Below are 26,400 nucleotides of genomic sequence, written 5' to 3'. Positions count from 1 at the left end.
ATACCTATTTCATCAGCATATTAGCAAATGTTTCTCACTGAGTGCAGTGAGTTTACCAGCAGTGTAGCAATAAAGATGCCAGAGGGCAATTTTGGCAAAAGTCTTGGATATGCACCATTTATCATACACATACACCTATGTAGTGTTGAAAAAGTGCTAGAACATAATCATAACCTGCCAAAATGAGTATATATACAAGCATATTATAACATTTGATATATGCCTGTTCTGACCCACCTCGGTTACTTTGGTTCTGTGTAAATGAAGAGGTATCAGAGCAACCTGAGACTTAGTTTTTGTCAGGATAGTGCATTTTCATGATTTATATTTTTATAATTTATATACTTTATGTATTTAAAATAACATTAATTTCATAACATTATGCTATTATTGTGTATGCATGTTCGCCACATTTGGGCAACATAAAAACGTCTGTGTTAATGTCAGATGCAGCTTCTGTTTCACATTTTCAGTGAAAGTGTAAATGGCTTTTGTTGATGTTCAAATAATTTTATTGGTAACAGCCTAGTATCTCATTCATGTTTCTTACATTCATTAATTAAATTTGACAAACGACAACACTGATACATTTAATAAGGTGATTATAAAAATTGCTCTCATAAAAAAAATGCCCCATGGAAATCATTTCCAGTGGGGCAAATATTTCCCCTTAATGCTAAAGTTAATTTCTGACCCTACCCAGGACAGGTCAGGATTTCTTCCTGTGCCACAATCCAGGCATGTTTGTCATGTGGAAATGGAAAGCTGAGACAAAGATATTTAGAACACACTAAGGGAAAAAGTGTTTTATTGGAATCCTCATAATTTAATATAATTCCATGCACAAAAACAAAGCAAATTTACAATCGGAGTAACAGTTACCATGCAAAAAATGTGGTAAAATAAGAACAACTACCATTTTATACAAGGTGTAAATGAGAGCAATGAAAGAGTTTGACAGTTTTAGAAACCATCTCTTCATTGTTAATCAATAAAAGCATGATCAGTCCTCTACAGAACGATAAAAATCTGTATTTCGTATTCAGTGTCATAGTTTTTATGAGTAAAAAAATACATTTAAACAAATGTTGAATCAGGTTTGCCCAGTCTGCCACCGCAATGCTACTTTTATGACCACTCAAATGTGTGAAGAGTAAAGGATCAATCAAATAAAAGTTATTAAGTACAAAGGTGTCATTTGTTAACATTATTTATACTGTACCTACAGGCCAATTTGCACGTTTACATACTTTTTACAAAACTATTAAACTTAAGTTCAAAACCTAACATAATACAAAATTGAATAAGACAGCAATTTGCTACATTTTACAGTAATTTTGCAGTAATAACAATTATGTCGTTCCCTCAACATAAAGAAGTTGTGGCCACAAGAAAAATATGTCGTTCCCTCAACGTAGGATCTCAAGGGCCCAACTTTACATCGCACGGCCACGACATGATGTCATTACCTCTAAAAAAATGATCTTGTGGCCAAGACTTATCACGTTCCCACGAATTAATATCTAAGTGAACCGAACATGTCCCCTCCCAGTCACCATAGTAATACAATATTGAAATATAGTCCGAATCTTAAAAAATGAAATACTATCAAAACAATTAGATGAAGCTGAACACCTACACAGATGTTAGTCTTACAATTTCATTACCATTTATATAAAAGGATAAATCTTAGGAATCATTTTGTACTGTAATGTAAACATGGATAATGTAACAAACTACAGTGAATTAGAAACAATAGAGAGTGTCATTCTTGTTTTGTAAACACATTTTTACAAAAGAAAACATTGTGTACTGCTCCTGATATTAGTGTTTTTAGCTCTTTGTTTTATGAGTGACAAAGTGTTTGTTGGTTGACAAACTTTGCTAGTGCTATGGAAGAATATCTTGATTTGAGACACAAATGAAGTGTTTTGGTAGTTTTAGTGCATTTTGAATGTGAATTTACTGCTGTGCCAAGCTGAAAGTTGGTTATGATAACTGTGTGAAGAGTTTTGAAAAAGTGACCCAAGTATTGAGAAACAATAATGTACTTATTGTGTTCATATTGTATTGCAAAACACATTTGCTGCTATTAAGGTGGGATACGGGTAAGGTTAAGGACAGGTTTGGTGGTATGGGTAGGTTTAAGGGTGGGTTAAGGTGTAAGGAATAGGTCAACAGTGTAATTAAATTAAATTAATTAATTACAGATGTAATTACATGCAGGTATTTTAAAAATATAAGTACAATAAACGTATGTACACAATAAGTGCATTGTATCAAATGATTAATTTAAATGTAAGTACATAGTAGTTATGGCCACCTAATATAAAGTGGGACCACATTTATTAATCTTAACAAATAATGCTCACAACATTTGATTTAAAAATGTATTAGTAAATGTTGAAATTAACATAATAAATGCTGCTGAATATTATGCATTCTTAGTTAGTGTTAACTAATGTAGTTAACTAATGTTAACAAATGAAACCTAATTGTAAAGTGTTACCACACAAACTATAATTACATACGAGAGTCATGTGTGTGCAGGTTCATGTTGCATAAAGTGCAATCCATTAAATTCTAATAACTCCTAATCATTGCAGTGGTCATATATTGTGCAAATGAAAATCAACCCTGAGTCTCATTAATCCAAAATTAAGTATTAAATTCAGTTATTTAGTGCAATAGAGTACTACTGGAATTAAAGCATCATGTTTTATGGAATTCCAACATGCAGTATTCACAGATTTAGCAATGGCAGCATTACTCAGCATATTTTAAAATGCATAACTTATTAATAAGCTTTGCTAAATTGTCAAGCAGTATATTTTTTTCATTGCCAATTCTGCATATATGTTTCAAAGTGACTTTTCTTGTCTGTTTTTCTGAATTTAACACAGAATAATCCTTTTGTGGATAAATTCTGGGCTTGTAATTTTTATCGGAATACATCTTCTAGTACTACATGGTCATCTGATTGAAATATTAAAAATGAGGGTGGTCTGTCATGGGCATAGATTATAGCAGTATGTCAAAACAGTGTGCTTCCAAAACTGTTTTATTCCTCAAGTGCATTTAAATGCTTTTCATTGATATGTCCCATCTGAGTAAACAGTCAAGCTGTACATGGGAAGATGATAAAGTTTGTAAATGTTCAGTCCTAGATGTATAGAATATTCATTCAACATTTCAGAATACATTTTCTTTAGGAAAAAGAATGAAGTCAGGAACATACAAACAGAGAACAAAACCTATACCTTCCAAAACATAGTATCATAGTTTAATGAAAGTGATTCTTGAATTCTCTGAACTCCACAACTGATTCCCTCAGTAACTAGCAAGTTTTCTGTACTCATGAACATCTAGACAAAACAGTCATTTTTAGTAGAGATGCTCTCCATTTAATGATATAATTCACATGTGCCTTTGCATAGTTTCACAGTTTTTGAGAAAGGGATGGAATACCAGGAACCAAGTTTCTGAAAAGATAAAGCAGTTTTTAGATTAGTTTTTAGCCCATTGTAATGAATGTGCTCAGATAATGGAAAATTAACTCATATTTATGTACAGTCTGTAAATTAGAACTTCTTATTGAAAAATATTAATTAGAAACAAACTCTTTAGAGAAACATTTTTTAGTGTCCTGCATCGAGTACTGAGCATAATTATGTGTACAATTGAAGTGTTCACACATAAATTCTTTTCAAAATTTCTCAAAAAGATCTTGTATTAACAGAACCTTTTGAGAATACTGGTAAATCATTTCTGGAAATGTCTACACTGTTTACAGCCTAGGTCTTCAACCCTGCTCCTGGAGACCCAAGTTGTGTTCAAAATCACCCCCATACCCTCATTCACTATTTCCTAAATGAGTCCACTAATATTGTCCACTTGAGGGAAAGAATGAAAACGAGTGAGTGAATTCTGACACTGAGTGTGCCGGAAGGACTGCCGCTCCAGTAGTAGCCAATACAAACATTTATCTTGAACTATGTCATGGAAACTAGCATGTATAAACCTTAATTAAACAATTTAATAATCAATTAAAAAGGAATTTATATCTGCATGATATTGCGCTGTACTCACATTGGACCAGCGGTTTGGAAAATGGATGGATGATTCAGCAGCAGGCGCAATCTTCTGGTGAAACTTGGTAATTTATTTGGCGCGACCCTCACAGTGCATTATGGGTATTCTCTAGCCGCTGAGTGTACATCGGTTGTACACTCGTTATTGCAGTGCATTATGGGATTGAATGAGTGCACTCGATAACGTTCACTGTGCTTTTGGACATCACTACAAATGGCTGTCCACTCAAATAATGCCCTATTTAAGGGTATAGGGGGCGATTTCAGACACTGCCCCACTGTCCTGCAGAGTTCAGCTCCAACCTTAATCAAACACACCTGAACCAGCTAATCAAGCTCTATCCAGGAGCAAGTTTGAAGATTTAGGATTTACAGGAAGGCCTGTGACTCGGAAGGCAAAAAAATGTTGTAAAATAGGACACATAGCAAACATGGTTGAACTTCTGTTTACCATATTTGATGTGCTGTATACAGTATGAGTGTTGATACATTTTTATATGTGTATAAATTAAATATGTTTTTATCATATTGTGTCTCTTCAGAAGACTTGGATTAAATCACTCATAAATACCACTCATTCATATGGATTACTTTTACTGCATCTTCATGAACATTTTGAAACTTGAAATTTTTGGCTTTGCCTTAAATATCTTCATTTGTGTTCCAAAGATGAATGAAAGTCTTGTAGATTTGGAATGACATGGGTCAGTAAATCATGACAGAATTTTCATAGAATGTGATAGAATATTCACAGAATTATATGTGATGTATCTACCTACATAAACTGAATGTGCATCTCATTAACCCTTAAATGCATGAATGTTTCGCCAATAATTATTACATATTCGGGTCTTAAGCAACCCAGATCTATATCTAACACAGATGGATCTCTACCTGTCGCAATAATATAAAACTCTCCTGATATTAGAGTAACAAACTGTTCTCATCAGAGCTCATTTCCCAGCACATTCAGAATCTGGCTCATATTTGCGATCTCAAACATATTCTCAAAACTATTATTTTCAAAATTAATATTTTGATTTCTGACAGCTTTTTCACCAGATCCACCATCAAGTGACAGTGACGCTAATATTTGATTGCGTTCAGTACTTGCTCTGCAGTAAATCGCTGAGCCATTTCAAGTTTTGCTGATGATACGTCCTATTCTTTTGTTTTCTGCCTGCAGTAACTATGAGTGAAATGTCACTTCATCAGTGTGTATCATACATTCCTACTTTGTTGAATAAAGGTAAATTGCACTTATTCAGTCATCCAAGATTCAATTATTGTTACACTGTTACACACCTCGGGTCGTTAGCGACCCTATACAATTTTTACAAAAAATGAATCGGAAAACAGGCATTCTTTTATTGTTTTATTTTTTTATTTTTATATTGTTTATAATGAATTTATTGAGGAATACTAAGAAGGTTAATGTCTAACTTTAAAAAAATGAATGAGGAGGAGGGAAGTGAATGACGTCCCGGTCACTAAAGGCCCGAGGTATGCATTTAAGGGTTAACATTGATAATGGCTTCATTTATTGTGTTTGTGTCAGTTGTGTGAGTTATTGTAGTTTTGAAAACTTACTTGGCAAGGACATCCAGCCCCCAGATTCATAAAACCATTTTGTGGTTTTATGTTTGAGATCAGCAGGTTTTAGAGGCTGGTGCGGAGACAGTTTTTCAACACCAGAACTACTGCCTTTTCTGTAGTACAACAGGAAAAGGTTCCTGATGATGATTAACTGCTGTGCTGCTAGTTCCCATTTAATCATACTCATGAAGTTATGAAATTCACAATGAAAGGACAGTTGTGTCAATCGAAATTCAAATTGAAAGTTTGGTTGCAGAATCTGTTTGAGTTGCCTTGATTATAGTCTTTCCTCATTATCATTCCATAAGATCCAGGCACCATGTGGTCTCTGAGCTCTCAGATTGGCTTTGAAGCCCAACACTGGATCCACTAGACCTGCTCTCTGATGTCTCACCGTCTTGGCCCAGCCTTTGCTTACCCAGTAAGCACTCCCGACTGGTGTGCTCTATCTCAGTTGACTCCCCAAGAGAACAGTGAACACCTGATTCTTTTGGAGAGGGTGGAGAATTCTCTGGTAGGAAAGTGGAAGGGTCCACATTCTGGTTCTTACTGAGGGCCACTTCTGGATTCCTGTGCACCTCACCCAGGGTTGGAGTGGAGTAGGAAAACGCTGGTTCTGTGGAAAGGTGAAGGTGTGAATACGAGCTAGGCGTGACCTTGCAGGACAAAGAGGAACCGCCCAAGTTTTGTGAAAAAAATGTATGCAAAACAGGCTGTGATTGGCTGATATTGGCATGAGCTCCAGCACAAACGCCCAGTGATAAGCCCTCTGCTCGGGGGCCTTCTCCAGGTGTTGGCCCCTGGGTTCCTGGGTTGATGCTAAGGAGAGAGGAGCCAGTGGAGAACTGATGGTGGCTGACTGAGGAATGGATGGAGCTCCAGTCATGGGAACAGGGATCATTTGCTGTGACAGGACAGTGTTGATTTGACTCATGCTGGTGAAAGTGTCCCTGTTTCTCAGTGTGCTGAGGAAAACCAGATCCACCTGCACATACCAGAGAAACATTTTAATCGAATGATGCCAAAGTCTCTTTACAAAGCAAACTTGTATAGAGAAATGCAAATGGTTTCATCAATGATTTTGAGTTTGTGGTCATACCAGCTCTGCTATGACTCCATGATGTGGACCCCGGATGACTCTCAGGGATAACATGGTCTTTGTGCTGCATGTGGATGCTGGAGCCCAAGATGTAGGCCGGAGACATACTGACAGAAGAATTTGACATCATGTGGACTCCATAGGGACAGGAGGACAAAGGTGCTGCGTAATGACGAACGGCTATCTGTGCTTGCAGCAGGTGCATTATGTGATGCAGATCCTTTGTTAGAATTGATACTTCCTCTTTCAGATTGCCCATCTGGAGAGAGTTATAGAGAAATTGTATAAAAATATATTAAAAAGTAGTACATTTACTAATAGCAATATTTTCATGAACTGTTAAAGGGATAGCTCACCCAAAAATGAAAACCATGAATCACTCACCCTCAAGTTGTTCCAAACTTGTATGAATTTCTTTCTTCTGCTGAACACAAAAGAAGATATTTTGAAAAATATGGGTAACAGTTAACGGGCCCCATTGACTTCCATAGTATGGGAAAAAAATACTATGGAAGTCAATGGCACCCATCAACTGTTTGGTTACCAACATTCTACAAAATATCTTATTTTGTGTTCAGCAGAAGAAATTCATACAGGTTTGGAACAACTTAAAGTTGAGGGTGAGTAAATCATGACAGAATTTTCATTTTTGGGTGAACTATCCCTTTAATTTGAATTGTTAATATATAATATGTTTGTAACCTAATGTGTGTACTAATTTTCATTTGAGTACACCTCATATCAGTTCCAATTACTGAGCTTGTAAGTAGAAATATTTTAGAAGGATTTAATATCTTTTTGTTTAGGAATGATAGAATGTCACTGTACCTTCTTGTTGAGTTGGGCAATGGTCTCTCTCACTTCTTTTGTCTCCTGAAGCAGTGAAGCATGACCAGACCCTGCAATACAACAAAGAAGCAATGACACAAATGATCTATATGTTAATTAGATACTAAGATTAAAATATCCTTACCGTCCAGTGTCTTACTACCCAGTGATGTCACTGTGGTAGTTTTGGTAGTTTTGTCCTCCACATTGAAATGAAACACATGTCCGTTGTCCTCAATTCCATCTACAACTCTATAAAAAGTTAGTTACAGTAAGTGTTATTTACAAATATTAATCATACAAAAAACTAGAAATTCCTTTAAAATTACTCAATAAAATGCAATTATTGAATAAAACTGACTCATTTTCAAATAATTCTGAAGTCTTTGTTTAGATTTTTCAAGGGTGTTTGAGTATACGGTTGGGGTTAAACTCAGCAGGACAGTGGACTTTAAGGGCCAGAGTTGCCCAGCCCTGATCAAATACCATTAAATACCGCATCAAATCTAAGTTTTTTTCCAAACTTTTTCTTTACACAGTGACAACAGCAGTTTATGTGGGCTAAACTGTAGATCATTTTCCATTGCTTTGACCCAAAATACATTTAATAACTACATCTTTCAAATTACTTTAATTCTTTTCTCAACCACCACCAAAACTACCTAGGCCAATTTGCATGTTTACATATTTAAACTCAAGTTCATAATACAAAACTGAACAAGACAGCAATTTACTATACATTTAAGGCGATACAGGCTAAAACGCTGTTTTTTCAATTTTAAGATTTTGGGCTTTTTGGCTTTTAATAAAGTGGGTTTTTTTTTTCAGACTAGTGGTAAGAAAACATCACTTTATCTATTTGTGTCTACTGATGTCTATTATAATACATATTTTTAAAGGCTGTTTTCTCAAAGTGAGTGTTTTTTTTTCCTACACTGCATATATCTCCACTTCAGAAGCACTTACATTCACCAAACTTTACAGTTTTATTCCTATCTATATTCTGAAGGTTTTTACAGAGGGATTTGTTCATATATAATTTGCCAGATTATATACAACATTTTATTTCAAAGAGAAATTGTGAAAATTATTTTTTTTTTCTGAATGTTCACAGTATTTTCTGAATTATGGAGTTATAAAAAGAGATACCCAAAATATCCTCTGTAAAACCTTTGAATCTAATATGTCAAAAGAAAAAGAAAAAAAAGAAAGAAAAAGAAACAGGAATTCTAAACCGGACTTCATCCAATGTTCAGATTTTTGTACTTGAAAATGTATGCAAATTAGTGCATTTTTAATAATGCCTCATTTGCATATTTAAACATAACTTTTTAGAAAACTTGTAATCAATCAATCAATCCACTGGGGAAGTATGGTGATAACTATTAGTTAATTTTTTTACCCTATTTACCTGCAGGGTCTCGCCTTATACAGTAATACCATACTGAAATATGAAATATTATCTATCAAATATATAAAATAAAGAATTAAATACTATCAAAACAATTAGCTGAACACATACACAGTTGTTAGTCTTTCAATTTCATTTCCATCTAAAAAAAAGGGACAACTTAGGAATCATTTTGTACTGTAATGTAAGAACACAGACCACGCAACATACTGCAGTGAATTCTAAAGAGTAGATAGGTGTCATTCTTGTTTTGTAAAGACATTTTACTAAAGAAAACATTGTATAATGCTTCACATACCTGATAGTGTTTAGGTCATTGTTTTATGAGTAACAGAGTGTGTTTGTTGGGTGACAAACTTTGCTAGTGTTATGAAAGAGTGACTTGATTTGAGACATGTAGGAAGTGTTTTGGTGGTTTTAGTGCATTTTGAAATTTACTGCCGTGCCAAGATGAAAGTTGGTAAGGAAAACTGTGTGAAGAGTTTTGAAAAAGTTACCTAATTATTGATAAAAGTGTCCTGGAGATTGTAAAAATCAGTAAATCTTAAGACTGTCTGTTACCTTGGACTAAGATCTGGTGGTCCAAAGCAGTTGAGAGTGGGGATGAGCAGTTTGGCAGGTTTGCGTCCTGTACCTTCAGAATCTGTCTGTGTCCTATGAGTGGGTTTAGGTGTAGATGAGGGTGGATGGGTTTGTTTCTGTACTTTGGTCTGCGGTTTGGGGGAGGGGTTTGGACTCCAACCCCTGACAGGTGAACGACAGTGTCTCAGGGCATTGAATTGCAGTAACTCCTCCCCTAAAAGGTTCCCCAAGGATGTACGTCGCACTGGACTGCCTAGATTGGGCAGAAGTAGATTTCGGCATGTATTGGAAGCAGGTGGGACGTGGAAGTACTTGTTTGCATCTTCAGCCTTTTCTACAATGGATGGACGCTTATTTTCAGTTGATGCACAGGAGTCTGGGTAGTTCTGCTGCAGGAAGAAATGGCAACATTAAGCCTTTTCACCTCACATTTGGTGTGAAAGGGCTACCAAGGCCTGTGTTTATGTGAGTACTCGCCAAGATGGGCATTTTGACAGAATTCTGTGCATATTTTGATTGTTCACTAAAACATGACATTGTTCACATTGACGTAAGTATTTAAGAACCATCACTGTACATGGTAGCTCAGAGCTCAAGCCGAGTCTCAGGCCCAAGCCCTTCATTCAAGCACAGCAAGCCAAATCTGTTAGGCAAGTAAACTAACCAATTTTGATATGACAGAATTGATAATGATAATGACTTGTTTAGTGTACTATGTATGTAAGTATGTGTGTTAGAGATTGTAGCCATACCTCAGTCTCACTGCCCTCTCTCAGATTGTATGTGAGGTTACGGTGGATGTCAGTAGTGAAGAAACTGGCATACTCAGGATATAGTTCAAGCACATCACTTAAACCTTTCACACTGATGTACTGCAGGTCACAATATGTTAGTGCCTTCACATCTGCATTCGTCTTGATCACATGATTCTGGCTTGGCAGGTCTGAGCCAATCAGATCTCCTTTTCCTGTAATGACATCAATGCCGTATTAAAGCTGTTATTCTTTTACAATTCAATTCCATATCAATCCAATGTTTAATTCTGTTTATGTATAATGCTGTAGTTGTTAAAAGAATGTTTGGGTTCAATATACTTTTTACAATAATGCACTTACAATGGAAATCTAAAGGGCAGGGTATTGCGCTATAACAAGTTTAACAAGACTTAAACTTACATTAACATAAGACCACCCACAATCATTACATCTGTAACAGTAGACTATATAGACCACTACTAGAAGTATATTTCTGACAACTGTACAGCTTAACTGTCTGGCACAATTGCTCCTAATGTAACTGGTCCTACTCTCACCACTTTGAATGGAATTCGAACCAGCGTCACAAGCATGGAAGGTGGGTGTGCTAACAAGGACGCTAAAGATCATAGCTGCTAGCATCAGTTGCTAGTGCGCCTCTTGAGGCCAGGAGAATGAGGTTTACTTGCACAGCACTTTACTAGCTGGACACCCCCATAAATCTTACTTCCATTCAGGTCACAGCCCCATTAAATCTGGTCCTCCTCACACCGCACACACATGGCATGGGTGGTGGGCACGCTAACAAGGACGCTAAAGACTGCAGCCTCTAGCATCAGTCGCGACTTGCCAGTGCACCTCTTGAGACTAGGGGAGGGAGGTTTACTTGCATAGCTCTTTACTAGCTGGCCTCCATTAAACTAAGACTTCTATTGTAGGGGTATTACTGTAATTACATGTTTTTAATTTGTTTTCACAAACTGGAGAACAGTTGAAAGTGGTGTTGTGGTAATTGACAGCATGTCACAGATGCTGTACATTGAATCTGAAACATTCCTTGAACATATAGTACTGTTAAACTGTGCCAGTTGTATTAGTAAATCAGGTGAAGTGTTCAGAAGGAAAGTCAATATAAAATGTACAAAAAACAAGTCAAAAGTTAGAAAAACAACAAATAAATGTTACAAACCCAAAGTGTGTTACAAACCCAGAATAGCCAAAACCATGTTGTCCTTTAGAACCTCCAGTGACCCAGAACAGACAAAGTAGTTGGCCTGCAATGCGTCCCCCTGTCTGATGAGATATTCTCCCGGTGTACAGAAAGAGGTTTTGATGTGGAGGGAGAGAGAGCGCAGGCAACCCCTGCTGGCACCCTCAAACACAGGCAGTTGCAGGATGTCTTTGTTTAAGTGCATGGCTATATCAGCACGTAACTCATCAGGAAAATCATGCAAGAGCTGCAGAAAAAACAAACAAACAAAAAAACAGAAAATAATGATATAAAATCAAGACTTTTTTCAAAACTCTGATGTTGGTTTTTAGAAGTTTAACATTTTATAGCTTCAGACAAATAGACAGAAAGTTGTTAGGGTGTTGTGACCCGGAACCCAATCAAAGTTAGCCATTTTAAAGGACCTCTCAATTCCATAATTGGACTGCAAGGAACAAGGAGTGAGGAATATTTCAAAGGAGGTATGAGCGAGGATGTGTATCCTATGTAGAAGCCTTTCTTTTTGAAAAACCTGAAGCACGTATAAATTCTTCTCCCCCTTCACATCTGCCACAATAACTTTAATTTATGTATTACTTTTGCAGTTTAAATAAAACATAGATCTCAAATATTTCAACAGGGCATCTTGCTTTATTAAAAATTTATTATGAATTTCTTAACTTAGTTAAGAATATTCCAATATACAGACAAGATATCCATTGATTCTGCCATCCTCATTTACTTTCCTTGTATCCTTCCCTCACATCCTAAGGGGGCTGAGACACGAGGAAAGGAAGCGAGGAAAGGAAACAAGGATGCACAAATAAAAAATTAGAAGCACCTTAGGTCTGTATTTAGGTCTCTCTCCTACACTTCCTACTGTAAGTAAGATAGGCTGAGGTTTTTTTACTTCCTCTGTGGCTGTCAAAGTTATGTTTAGTTATGTTTAGTTTCATTGTATTTTGGTTTCATTTTCCCCGATCCTGTTTTGCCTGTGTTCCCGGTTATTCTTAGTTTCCATGGTTTCTGATTAAGCTACTCACCTGTTTCTGGGTTCATTAATTATCTATCTCTGTAAAAGCCCTCAGTTCTCTCAGTTCTTTGTTCGGTGTTGTCGTTTTACATGGTTGTGCTATACTATTGTTCCTGTTATCTCCTGCATGTTCCTGCTGGATTTATTAAAGACCTTTTTGTTTATCTTCCTCGTCATCGTGCAATCATTGCAACCATTGCCTGACAGAGGCTCAATTGTTAATTGTCAGACTTTGATGCAGTCAACTTGGGTTTGAGCCTTGACAGATAGACTGGATTTTGCTTATGCTTTAACCAACAATCGTTCTGCCACTTAAAGGCTGCAGAGACCTGCTCTCCACTTTCAGATGTGTATGTGTAGCTCTCTCTCCTCTGTGATATTTTAACCCCCTTCTCCTGCCAAGAGAGAGGCTGAGTAACATTTTATGTTTTGTTGAATGAATGCTCTTACACACACTGTCGCTTATCAATTCAAGTATCTTAAGCCAAGCTCCTTAATCAAATGGATGACAACGGAATTGGTGTAATATATATAATATAATATATATAATGCTGTATAAATAGCATGAGTGGGGTGCTTAGTGATGCTGTGGAAAACTTTTCAGAGTGTTTCGTTCGTTCTACATGGATAATCCTCATTGATCATGATGAAAAACCAGACAGCGCTTTGAAAGGTTTAGAGTTCCTCTGACTGGAGAACGCATTAAGCCTGGCTCACTGGATTGTTGATGTAATTCTCTGTCCAAAAAAAAAAAACATAAAGGAAAGTTGTAAGGCTTACAATGCCCCATTCGAGTGAGAGCCCATTAAAAAAAAAAGGGCAGCATCTGCCTGACAGTGGGCTGAGCTTCACCAAACATGCTTGCCAGATTCTACAACTTAGTGTCTTCTCTCACTTCACATATCCTCACTGTGTGGGAGAGCTAACTGTATGCCCCTCACAATTGCATTTATTACCCACCTTCCAAATCTTAATGTGTTGTGAAGTGCTAATTGTCACAACAATCTGCTGTTCGTAATTGATGTTGACTCTGCTTATGTGTTGGCTGCACCATCACGGGTATCTATCATGCTTGCAGCTTTAAGCATTTACTAACCTTTACCTCTTCAATGAGTGGTACCATTCTGCATCAGTATTGCACATTATAATGTACACTTATCCCCATTCCCTGCTGAAAAAATCCAGAATTAACCAACATGAATTCCATGTTGGTCCAGGCTGGCAAAAGCAAAACTGAGCTGGTGTAGCTGGTCCACCAGCACTCCTGCTTCCCATGCTGGGGACCAGCAAACCAGCAACCAGCATGCAAAACATACCTTATGCTGGTGACCAGCAAAGCTGGATTTTTCAGCAGGGTATCATCAGTTACTGATACAATGTAGAGTGAACCGGAATTGAAAGGGAATGTCTCTGGTTATGCTTGTAACCTCAGTTCCCTGAAATGAAGGGAACAAAACTTTGCCTAAGCTGGCCACATTACTGTGCTTGAATGTTCGTATCGAGCATATCACTCTCTGTCCATCAGTTGAAAGAATTGGAGGATCTGTTCTCCACCACTTTCTATGGATCATAGCTACTGACGCAATGTCTCAATCCCTTCATCTCGGGGAACTGAGGTTACATGCATAACCAAATTTCTAAAGAGTACATGAACACAAAATGAGTGCTTCATCATATGCGGCATGGCATGGATTAGTATGACTGACATTAAATGCTGAGAACCATAGTTACCCAACACCAATTTATTATTAGGAAACTGAAGAGAAATATGCAGTAGATTTTGCTGTTCATAAGAAAAAAATGTTCAAAATGTTAATGTTTTGGCCAAGTAACATTCCCCAGCGCCTTGGATAGTGTTTAATATGTGTAGTAAATTGTGAAAAAAAAAAAAAAAATTAAATAAAACCAAGGACATTCTCACCTCATTGACATCAATGCCATTATTCACAGACCAGGTGGTCTGGAAATATTCCAGCATACGTTGTTTCAGCTGCCGTGGCAGCCGGTGAACACGAATGAAGTCCTTCAGATCTTTCATGCGTGTGTGATATTGTGAGCGACGCGAGTACATGCGCTGGATGATGGCTGTTACATTCCCAAACACCACAGCATGCATGAGAGCTGTGTGAGGGAAAGAACCAATATGATTCATGAACTAGCAAACTAGCAATAACGGCAGTAAACAGGCTAATGTTAAACACATAATGTTAAACATGCAAAAATGTATAGTACTATGAAAAAAGTCAGTGATCCTGCTTTTGGCTATTATTATGAGGTTCTGGCTCATGTGCGAGTGATTTTATGTTCACATGGTGAGAATTATTGTGTTAACTGTGTTCTGGTTGTGAGGATCTAGGATCATGAAACACTAAACCACATTTTCTGAGATCATAACAGAGATGTTTGTGTTGTACATCATAGAAGACAATGTATCATAGACAATGTATGTAATTAATTTTTTAATAGATATAAAATCCTAGATCTAGGATAAATGTGGTTAATTGTGGGATTTTTTAAAATCTACATTAGCTGTGTCTCATTTCGAAGACTGCACCCTCTATTTCTTCAATAAAACAGCCTCAATGATGTATGTGGCTAATAAATGCCGGTCTTTAAACTCTTTGAGAATAACAGATCAAATTGAATTGACACTGCAAACGGCATAAATCTACTGTTGGGATATTCACTGTAGTGTTTTGTGAAAAACTGTAAAATAGTGTTGAACAAAGTGTTTTCTGTTACACTTTAGAATAAAGGTCCATCATTAATAGGTACAGTATCTCACAGAAGTGAGTACACCCCTCACATTTTTGTAAATATTTTATTATATCTTTTCATGTGACAACACTGAAGAAATGACACTTTGCTACAAAGTAAAGTAGTGAGTGTACAGCTTGTATAACAGTGTAAATTTGCTGTCCCCTCAAAATAACTCAACACACAACCATTAATGTCTAAACCGCTGGCCACAAAAGTGAGTACACCCCTAAGTAAAAATGTCCAAATTGGGCCCAATTACCCATTTTCTCTCCCCGGTGTCATGTAACTCGTTAGTGTTACAAGGTCTCAGGTGTGAATGGGGAGCAGGTGTGTTAAAGTTGGTGTTATCGCTCTCACTCTCTCATACTGGTCACTGGAAGTTCAACATGGCACCTCATGGCAAAGAACTCTCTGAGGATCTGAAAAAAAGAATTGTTGCTCTACGTAAAGATGGCGTAGGCTATAAGAAGATTGCCAAGACTCTGAAACTGAGCTGCAGCACGGTGGCCAAGACCATACAGCGGTTTAACAGGACAGGTTCCACTCAGAACAGGCCTCGCCATGGTCGACCAAAGAAGTTGAGTGCACATGCTCAGCGTCATATCCAGAAGTTGTGTTTAGGAAATAGACGTATGAGTGCTGCCAGCATTGCTGCAGAGGTTGAAGGGGTGGGGGGTCAGCCTGTCAGTGCTCAGACCATACGCTGCACACTGCATCAAATTGGTCTGCATGGCTGTCGTCCCAAAAGGAAGCCTCTTCTAAAGATGATGCAAAAGAAAGCCCGCAAACAGTTTGCTGAAGACAAGCAGACTAAGCACATGGATTACTGGAACCATGTCCTGTGGTCTGATGAGACCAAGATAAACTTATTTGGTTCAGATGGTGTCAAGCATGTGTGGCGGCAACCAGGTGAGGAGTACAAAGACAAGTGTGTCTTGCCTACAGTCAAGCATGGTGGTGGGAGTGTCATGGTCTGGGGCTGCATGAGTGCTGCCGGCATTGGGGAGCTACAGTTCATTGAGGGAACCATCAATGCCAACATGTACTGTGACATACTGAAGCAGAGCATGATCCCCTCCCTTCAGAGACCTGGCTGCAGGGCAGTATTCCAACATGATAACGACCCCAAACACACCTCCAAGACGACCACTGCCTTGCTAAAGAAGCTGAGGGTACCTAAACCCTATTGAGCATCTGTGGGGCATCCTCAAACGGAAGGTGGAGGAACGCAAAGTCTCTAACATCCACCAGCTCCGTGATGTCGTCATGGAGGAGTGGAAGAGGACTCCAGTGGCAGCCTGTGAAGCTCTAGTGAACTCCATGCTCAAGAAGTTTAAGGCAGTGCTGGAAAATAAAGGTGGCCACACAAAATATTGACACTTTGGGCCCAATTTGGACATTTTCACTTAGGGGTGTACTCACTTTTGTGGCCAGTAATAGGAAAATAGTTACATACTGCATAGTTACCTATATAGTGGTTACTGCTTACCTCCAATAAGCATAGTACAAACAGAAAAGATCTTCTCAGCATCAGTGTTTGCACAAACATTGCCAAAGCCCACACTGGTCAGACTGCTCAAGGTGAAATACAGAGAAGCGATATAGGCACTGCGAACTGAAGGACCACCAACTGTACTGTTCAGATAGGGCTTGTCCAGACGCCTGCCCAACTCATGAAGCCAGCCTGACAGAAAGAAAGAAACAAACGTTATACTGCATGTTAGCGCTGCACAATTTGATCAAAAACTCATATGGCAATTATTTGGTTATATATTGTGATTTGAACATCTCCAGAGTGAGGAACAAAGAGAACACACTCTGCTGCTGATAGAAATAGTTGCTTTTTAAGGGTGTTTACTCTTCAAAGGAGTATATTCTTTACAAAAAGACCAAAAAGTGAACAGAGTTAAGAAAATTATCTTTGCATTCACATTATAATGGTGACTGCGATGATAAAATAGAATAATTAAAAGTTACTGTAGAGTACAATAGTAAAATAACAATACTTTTTTGTCTAAATTTATATTTACCAATATTTACTAATATTTATTTCTTTAGCGTTTATTTTGTTGGAAAACGGCATGGAGACTTTAAAGATTCAGTGTTTAGTTGACAACAGGTACATGAGGTACATTGTAATGATTCTCATTACAAATGTGGTGAAATGCTTTCTTCACCAAATTTTTGGAACGATATGAATGGGAAAAATTAACCTTGCACGTTATGTACCCAAATGTATATTATGACTCAGATTGAGTGCACATGCAGAGAAGGAGTTTGTGTGGGGCAGCATTTACTGTGAACCGAACTACTTGTTGTGGGAGACAGTGTTTCAGCCAGAAGACATCCCATGTGCAAAAGTCCCCAGTGGCGTGATGGCAGACACAGCTCCAAGGCACTCTTCCCCAGCTTCATACATGCCAAAAACAGATGAATAGCTTGCATGCTCTCGACTGTGAAATCCGCACACATAGTCACTGAGTAGAGTTGGACATCTTACAGTTTTTTAAATCTTTAAGACCCCTTAATGCTTTTTCAAAATTCTTCACACAATGAGCACAACAGCAGTCTATGTGGGCTAAACTGTGGATAATCTTTCATTTTTTGGCACAAAATACATTCAATAACTTTCAAATAACATGAAATATTTTCTCACTCAGACACAACCACCACCAAAACTCTATGTACCCACAGACCAATTTGCACAATTACATACTTATTTTAAAACTGGTAAACTTAAGTTCAAATCCTAACATAATACAAAACAAAATAAGACAACACTCAAAAAAATAACTCTTTGAACAAACATAAAAAAATCATGGAAAGGATTTCCGCATGATTAAGTTGCTTTATTTCAGCATTATGCAATTCTGTTATTCCAATTTAATGTACTTACGTTGGGTCAACTTATTTACTATGGTTGGGCACAGCTTAATTTAATAGTGTCAGCCCAACTAATTTGCAAAGTTTTGGAAAATAAATAAAAAGCAATAAATACATAAATAATAAATTGTTTTCATATACATTGATTTTTACAATTAATTCTTCTTGTTTAATTTTGTGATTTATATAACTTTTGTGATGTTCTGTGTTAGAAATCTAGATGTGATACTGGATTCATCCTAAATTGCCTTAACCATAAACATTGTAAAACCTAAATTGATCATAAGTCCATTGGTGGCAATGGTTTTACAATCAACATAGGCTTACAATGCTTTTGGGAAATGCAACCCAGAGCACTACCACAGTGATTACTTTCTTATTAAAGTAATTTGAAAGTTTGTTAGCAGGTCCTCAACCCAAGCACAAGTGCAACAATTCACCACAATGGTAACCCTAAAACTATTAATTAACAGAAACTTTTAAATACCAACATAATAGAACAGTAAACATTAAAAAGTCTTTCCATTTTCTCATCTTCCTAAAAACTGCTTAAAATAACACTTTATTTCAACATTTACACTCCTAGTTCAGCCCCTTTGCAAAGCATGATGGGAAGTGAAAATCCTGTTTGATTGAGTCCTGGTTGGGTTTACTTGATTGAAACATGTTATTCCAATATGAAAACTTCAAGTTAAGTCAAAGAGTAATCGTTTCAAGTCAATTTAACATGAATCAATCACATTTAAACCAGAAACCTGATACAATGGTGATGAATCAAAATAAATTGTTTAAATAAACTGAACAGCATCAAAAAATCTTTTTTTTGAGTGAACATGCATTTTAGTGCATTTTGGATGTGAAATTTACTGCTGTACCAAGCTGAAAGTTGGTAAGGAGAACTGTTTGAGGAGTTTTTAAAAAGGGACCTAAGTATTATTGGGTTTGTAAGAGCAATGTCTACCACCAACCGCATTCTTCCATCTTAAAAATATATCTAAACTACGACATATGCTCTCAATGAAAAATGCAGAACAGTTAGTTCATGCGTTCATGACCTCAAGGCTAGATTACTGTAACGCTCTACTGGGTGGTTGTTCTGCTCGCCTGATAAATAAACTACAGCTCGTACAAAATGCAGCAGCTACAGTTCTTACTAGAACTAGGAAGTATGACCATATTAGCCCAGTTCTGTCAACACTGCATTGGCTTCCTGTTAAACATCGTATAGATTTTAAAATCTTGCTAATTACTTACAAAGCACTAAATGGTTTAGCTCCCCAGTACCTGAGCGAGCTCCTAATTCATTATAGTCCTTCACGTCTATTGCGATCTCAGAATTCAGGCCAGCTGATAATACCTAGAATATCAAAATCAACCGCAGGCGGTAGATCCTTCTCCTATTTGGCACCCAAACTCTGGAACAAACTTCCTAGCATTGTTCGGGAAGCAGAAACACTCTGTCAGTTCAAATCTAGACTAAAAACGCATTTCTTTAACCTGGCATACACATAACACATTACCAATTTATATTTTCAAATCTGTTAAAGGATTATTAGGCTGCATAAATTAGGTCAGCCGGAACCGGGAACACTTCCTATAACGCCTGATGTACTCGTTACATCAGAAGAAGAATGGCATCTACGCTAATATTAGTCTTTCTGGTTATCCCGAGGTTCACCGTAGTCAACCGGATCCGGGCCGTATCCAGGTGAGACCAAGGACCTGCACCTTGACACGACCACAACGCAGCCCTGAAGTATCAGCAGAGATTGAGTCAACTAGATCATCCACTGTGAGGGCCTCATCGACACGACAGCCACGACAGCCACAGTTCCTCAACAACCGTCCATACCGCTGAATACGATCCTTAATTGGATGGAACTGGAATAAATACTTTGAATGTTGACATCCTGTCTGACTTATGATAGCTACCTGAATCGTAACAAAGCACTGTTGGCCAGAGGAGAACTGGCCCCCCGACTAAGCCTGGTTTCTCCCAAGGTTTTTTTTCTCCATTTAAACACCTATTTGCCACTTGTCTGCCACCTGATGTCACCTGATGGAGTTTGGGTTCCTTGCCACTGTCACCTTTGGCTTGCTTAGTTGGGGACACTTGACATTTGACTTGACATTTGATATTCAACAGTGCTTTGATCTGCCTGCATTGACACTATTCTTTTAAGAGCTGCTGTGCAGCCAAATATTGTACCAGTTATCAATGTAAAGCTGCTTTGACACAATCTACATTGTAAAAAGCGCTATATAAATAAAGGTGACTTGACTTGACTTGACCAACAGCTGTAAACCTCCTCCCTCTACACTGTTTGCAATGGCCAGTTCCAATCTGATTGGATAATTGGGTGGCACAAAAAGGGGCTGTTTTTATCAGTCTGTCATGTTTAGATGGAACTGAAGTACTACCACAAGTACTTCTGAGGAAGAGCTAATCACTGGATTTGTCGAAGTTGGTCAGGATATTCAAATCAATCTTTAAAAGGTACTCAGAGTTTTGTTTCAAGCCCTTAGTAGCAAATCATGTAGCACATACGGCAGAACTATATTTCACTTTGAGTTATTGGATCCCCACTATTTAAAGAAAATGATGTTTATGTTTCATGTATTGTGTGTGGAGTTCCACAATGATCTTTTTGCGTTTTTTAACTAATGAACATTGCCCCTAAACAGCATGTAAAGACACAAAAAGGTCATTTAACACATTGGTCAGATGGTCTCTTCCTATTTGGCTCTATGAGACTTGCTCTGATTGAGTGGTTTTTCTATTCAAACATCCCATTATATAACTTGAGCAGAGCACCAATAACCTCTTTCAAAGATTTATTTGACAGATCAGAGTGTGTGAATATCTCACCAATGTCCCAGGCTCCATTGGCATTGGTCTCCATCTCTTTGCGCCCGATGATATACCAGATGCAGGCCATCCAGTGAGCCAGCAGAGCAAACATCGACATGAGCAGTGTTAGCACCATGGCGCTGTACTGCGAATATCTGTCCAACTTCTGCAGCAGTCTTAACAGACGCAACAATCGCACAGTTTTCAGCAGGTGCACTAGAGATGTCTAGAGAACAAGCACAAACATGTGTGGTGTGTCAATAGCCTATGTAAATATCAATAACTTGTAATCACATAATTTGCTTTAATTATATATAAAAATGGAATATCATGATAAATGAACAAGGCAATCATTTTGTACCATTGCATTTTTGTAAAGGACCTCTCATTTGAATCATCATACTCTCTCCTTTCCACTGTTTTAAATAAGCCATATGATTCTAAAGTAGTTTCTACAATCACACGTGTATGAAATAGTTTCTACAATCACACATTGGAACTTACAACAGTAACGTTAAATGCATAGAGCAGGTCAAAGGGCAGCGCGGCCACCAGATCCACAAAGAACCACGTGGTAGCATAATGCAGACAGATGGAGCGAGACTCGTACACCACCTGCCCTGATTGACTCACGTAGGTGGTCCGAAAGTTAAGAATGATGTCTGAAAGAGAAGGCAGGTTAATGACTTTTGCTTCAAAGTCTCATTTTGGAAGTTAATTTTTCTCTTTCAAGGCACATTTTTTGTATCTATGCCTGATATATTGGGAAAACAATTGGAATACAACATTCAACCAAGTTCTTGCATCATATTATTAGAATGAGAGTACATTATAGACCAACACAACTGCAAGACAAACTTTTCATATATAACTGGTGATAACTGAAGTTTGATGTGCTGATGGTACACCATCTCTTGCTACAAGGTCACTCAAATGTTCTGTAGTTCAGATTCTTGCTTTTTTAGAAAACTCACCCAAAATAAAAAGCATTTCCACTGCGATGTCGCTAACTATGGTGCTCCTGCCTGCAGCCTCCAGATCGCTGTATGGTGTGAAACACACATTGTACGGCACGGTCACAGCAACATAGAATGTAGCCAGCAGAATCATCCAATCCCACAATGCCTTGGACACACTGTAATGCAGCAGGATGAATCGAGACTTCTGGACTGCTGCCACTTTGTACTCAGGCAGGGACGGTTTTTCAAATATGTCCTGAGGTGAGAAAGAAGGCCACAGATGAGCTCTCATATCTCAACGTCTGTAAACCAGCTGTGAAATTAAATGAAGTTTTGCTGAAGGCTCTTGTTACTCATGCTTCCTGTGTGAAAGTTTGTTGAAACCACATTAACTAAAGTACTTTTATACTGCATATGCAGTATATACTTGAAAATGCATTATCAAATATTTTAATGTAAGTGTAAAATACTTTTTGTGCCATCTTTCTTTTCTTTTTTTTTTTTGCCTGTAGACTTCTTATGCTGTCACTTGATTATTATGCAGAAATGAATCCATAATTATTGTTTTCAAATGTCTCAAAAATGACTTACTGCCATACCATCTTAGAAAATTCTCAACAGTATGTATCTTTGACCTTTGAAGGAATAGAAAAGCAGAACTGACAGAATAGTCTTATTCATTAAATAACAAGAAACTACATTTAATCTTCATTTGCAGGGACATCACTTCACAGATTTGGTGTTTCTTTAATTTAACTTTTACATCACATGGGTCAGGACAAGGGCCAAGCTCATGGTCTTTGGTCAGGATTAGTTTGAGGCAGCAAATCAAGTGGTTTCTAATCCACCATGCTCTCATCTGCCACACTCTTCATTAAGATTAAAGAACAGACCCATGATGCAGCTGAACACACATCAGTACCTCATGCCTTTAAATACTCTGAAGATATTGCGCACTGGGATTCTGACAATATTCCTTTAATATAGTGAACTATAGTCTAGGACCCTAAATTCACAAAATCTTTTCTTAAAGTCCCCCTGTAGTCAATAATTTTATCCTTTAAAAATCATCTTTGATCACCAAAATGACACATTTAAAAAAAAAATTCCTGTGAAAAAAAAAAAAAATCTTCATGCCTTAAAATAGCTTGAATGTAACTCTACACCCTTGCCTCATTTATTATACGCGGATCTATGAAATATGCTAATTAGCCCCGCCTCCTCTCACTCGCATGAGCTCAAGAGATCCACTCGGTCAACTTGCTGAGGTAAACGCTGCACAATGTTATCGGTTTTTACAATGCCGGACACATAATGGTAATTAATATGGTTAGCCTTTTGCTTGACTACATTATCAAATAGCTAATAATGTGTTGCTAATGTTACACAAACCATGTTCCCATTCGCGAATCAGACAGCTGTCATCTAAAAATCAGTATCCTTTGAAACGCTTTGAACACCTTAACATCAGTGGAGAAAGACATATAGTTCCTCATAAAATCATTATATACATCACCCACTATATTGCCAAATCTACCCGATTTTTTATATCAACAGAAAAATATACCGGGATATATTCTCTTGAGACCCTCCTGCTTCAGAGCGGTCATGATTAATGATATGCTAAAGCCCGCCGGCATGTTGACACGATTGGTTACAAGGTAGTTTGTGATGTCAGAAACACCAGCGATTTCAAACCATGGTTTTGAAACTGTCTTTTTTTCACTGCAGTTTTAAAAAGAAAATACTCAGCAATGGTGTTGACTTGCACTTGGTTTGTCTTAAACCTTATTAAAAACACCACATAGACATATAAACAACATTAAAAACTTGATTTTCACCACAGGGGGACTTTAATGTTAAGTGTGTCAAGTTTAATTTTGTCAAGGGGTTGAAAGATGTGTTAAGCAACCTTTAAGCTTATTTAAATCAAAGCTGCACTTCCTTGCAAGCAACCATCATTACACTTAAAGGGTTAGTTCAGCCAAAAAAGAAATTTCTATCATTAATTAGACAATAAGACATTCATGTATTATAAACATTAATGAGCCATCAAAAGTATGAAATGTTTATGAATTTATAGCTGTTATGGAGTTACATTTTAGCTATAGAATTTTCAGATTTATTTGCAAATTATTATTTATTGAAAACTACGTACACATTTCTGACACTAGCATGTTGCTAAGACAAAAATGTTTTATTTATTTATGGGGCCAGTGAAAATATTGGCAGGCACAGTCATGAACAACTGGGCCAAAAATCCTTATTGTTGAGCCCGGCTCATGATGCTTTTGTTTGCCTATTTTTCTCTCAATCAGTTGGAGTGTGATAGAATGAAGCCAGGTGGCTCTGCTGAGAGCGAAGCTGAGCTGAAAACATGGCCATCTGTTACCAGGAGTGATCGGAAGTGTGACCTGCCAGTCTGGCCTCCTGTTCCACCATTGCCATGTGACATGGAGAATTAGACATCCTATATACTTCTGGCCTGCGCCTTTCACACTGTTTGAACAACAAGTCAAAATGTCACTGGAAAATGGGATCCTGCACAGATCCTGAGCCTTTACAGTAAGTGGTAAAACAGAAATAGTGAGAGACCTACTTGGTGGAGAGTTTCACAGTTTTAGTAAGTAGTTCATACATGTACTCACCCGACTTAGGCCAACGTCATTTTTGCTGTCACGGGTAAACTGGCTGGTTAGCTGGTAAATCATGGTGTGACCCCTCCTTCTGGCTTTACTGATATGAGAGTTTCCAGTGGTCCTGTTGTATGGCTTATTATCTGCACAAAATTAAAATAGCCTTAATAGCCTTGACAGGTTACAAATTATAAACATATTTAAATCTGTCTAACTTATGTAAGATTGTGCCAGTGTGTCCATGAGTGATGTTTCATGTGTTTTAGCAATGTGCATTTTGTAGATGCAACCACCAATTTGTGAAGACTATATAAAACATTGATTTTATTAGATCATGTTATCTAAAATGTTTTTTTTTTTCACTTTATAATTTTTAGTCTGATCTTACTGTATTTTCATTATACAGTACATGTGCCCTCTAGCCTTTAAAATTGCTATTATCAAATGTCAAAAACAATGATAAGCGTTGACAACAAAATAACCATTTTCTAGGCTATTCATTTTGTCAACATTTAAAAAGACTAGTGAGAATAATGTTTTTTTGTTTGTTTTTTTGGTGAAGACAGTACCATCAGTTCTGCTGCTGTGATGGCTCTTGTCATATGTTTCTGTGATATCCTTGAATGAAAAGAGAAAAAGCACCATCTCCCCCTTCTCATTTTTAATGGGGACAATGTCCAACAAACACCAGAACGAACTTCCTGTGATAACAAACCAAAAAGTAGAGTTACACACAGATTATGGCTACCTCATCTGTAAATCTGGGACAAATCTCAAAGACTTAAGGATAAAAGCATGACTTTCAATTAACTTCTTGATGAAACTGCTTAGAGGTGGGTGATATGACCAAAATAAGATGTATAATTTTTACCATGATCACCTAATATCTATATTAGTTGTCAGCTGAAGTTAGTACAGTATTACTACAGTATTATTACCATTCTTCTTGTAGAACTGCACCTCAGCCTGGTACTCCTCCTTGCCCTCCAGAGCTTTCTCCACACCCTGAGTAACCTGCTCACTAGTGGCCGAGCCATATAGGAAATGACACCTGCAGTTCTTCTGCATCACCTCTGTTCGTCCGAACCCCGTCAACTCACAGAATCCATCGGAACAGTATACAATGGGATAGCCACGGTGACCCTGAGCATTCCCAAGGAGGAAGTTGCTGTCTGAGAAACAAAAAAGTGATCAGGATTATTAATGTTTTGGAAGACATTATAAAGCTAGTTGTGAGTATTGTGTTTTGTGCAGTATTGTTGCTGTACTGTTTTATAGTTTCCAAATCAGTATCCCCACTTTGTGGTCTTTGCATTTGACCACTCGTCTACTTGCATGACATATTTTCTGGTATTTGGCCCATATGTTCAAGTGGATGTGAATACTGCAAGCGTGAAGAACTTGATGGGACACACTTAAAGTGTTTTTAAAATTGCACATTTATTTACACACAAAAGCTCTATTTACACATTTGGATTTTCAGTACTTTATACAGATTTTGTTTAATTATTACAGAGCTATGTTAAATATACTGTAAGTTGTTTCTTTTTGTATACTTTGATCCTATATACACTACACATACATTAATTTACATCTTGACATCTCACGATTTTCTGAACACAATGAATTATGGGATATGCTTAGCCTCAAATACTACTCCATAACGGTATTAGAGATAGTGTCTGCTTTAAGGGCACTGAGCTTTG

At 37.5% G+C, this 26,400-nt stretch overlaps 1 protein-coding gene across 4 annotated transcripts in view; it reads right to left on the bottom strand.

The window, feature by feature from the left end:
- Window positions 1-791: 791 nt before the first annotated feature.
- The window catches only part of kcnh4b (potassium voltage-gated channel, subfamily H (eag-related), member 4b), a 37,040-nt gene continuing 11,431 nt past the window's right edge, over window positions 792-26,400 (bottom strand). The window contains exons 2-17 of one of the 4 annotated variants that reach the window (XR_007932992.1): window positions 25,633-25,866; window positions 25,264-25,395; window positions 24,707-24,837; window positions 22,074-22,314; window positions 21,604-21,761; window positions 21,118-21,325; window positions 16,855-17,049; window positions 14,527-14,726; window positions 11,570-11,819; window positions 10,360-10,574; window positions 9,587-9,996; window positions 7,760-7,866; window positions 7,615-7,685; window positions 6,787-7,045; window positions 5,682-6,672; window positions 792-3,482 (exon numbers count right to left, since the gene is read on the bottom strand). Coding sequence is in view for 3 of the 4 variants with exons in the window: in XM_051915391.1 (XP_051771351.1) it covers window positions 5,984-6,672; window positions 6,787-7,045; window positions 7,615-7,685; window positions 7,760-7,866; window positions 9,587-9,996; window positions 10,360-10,574; window positions 11,570-11,819; window positions 14,527-14,726; window positions 16,855-17,049; window positions 21,118-21,325; window positions 21,604-21,761; window positions 22,074-22,314; window positions 24,707-24,837; window positions 25,264-25,395; window positions 25,633-25,866 (3,500 nt within the window). In the remaining variant the exon portion in view is untranslated. The other 3 variants (XM_051915391.1, XM_051915393.1, XM_051915392.1) reach the window with 3 other exon arrangements.

This window comes from Ctenopharyngodon idella, chromosome 12 (genome assembly GCF_019924925.1).
Source record: "Ctenopharyngodon idella isolate HZGC_01 chromosome 12, HZGC01, whole genome shotgun sequence".
NCBI lineage: Eukaryota > Metazoa > Chordata > Actinopteri > Cypriniformes > Xenocyprididae > Ctenopharyngodon > Ctenopharyngodon idella.
This window is presented reverse-complemented; position numbering and strand designations above follow the sequence as displayed.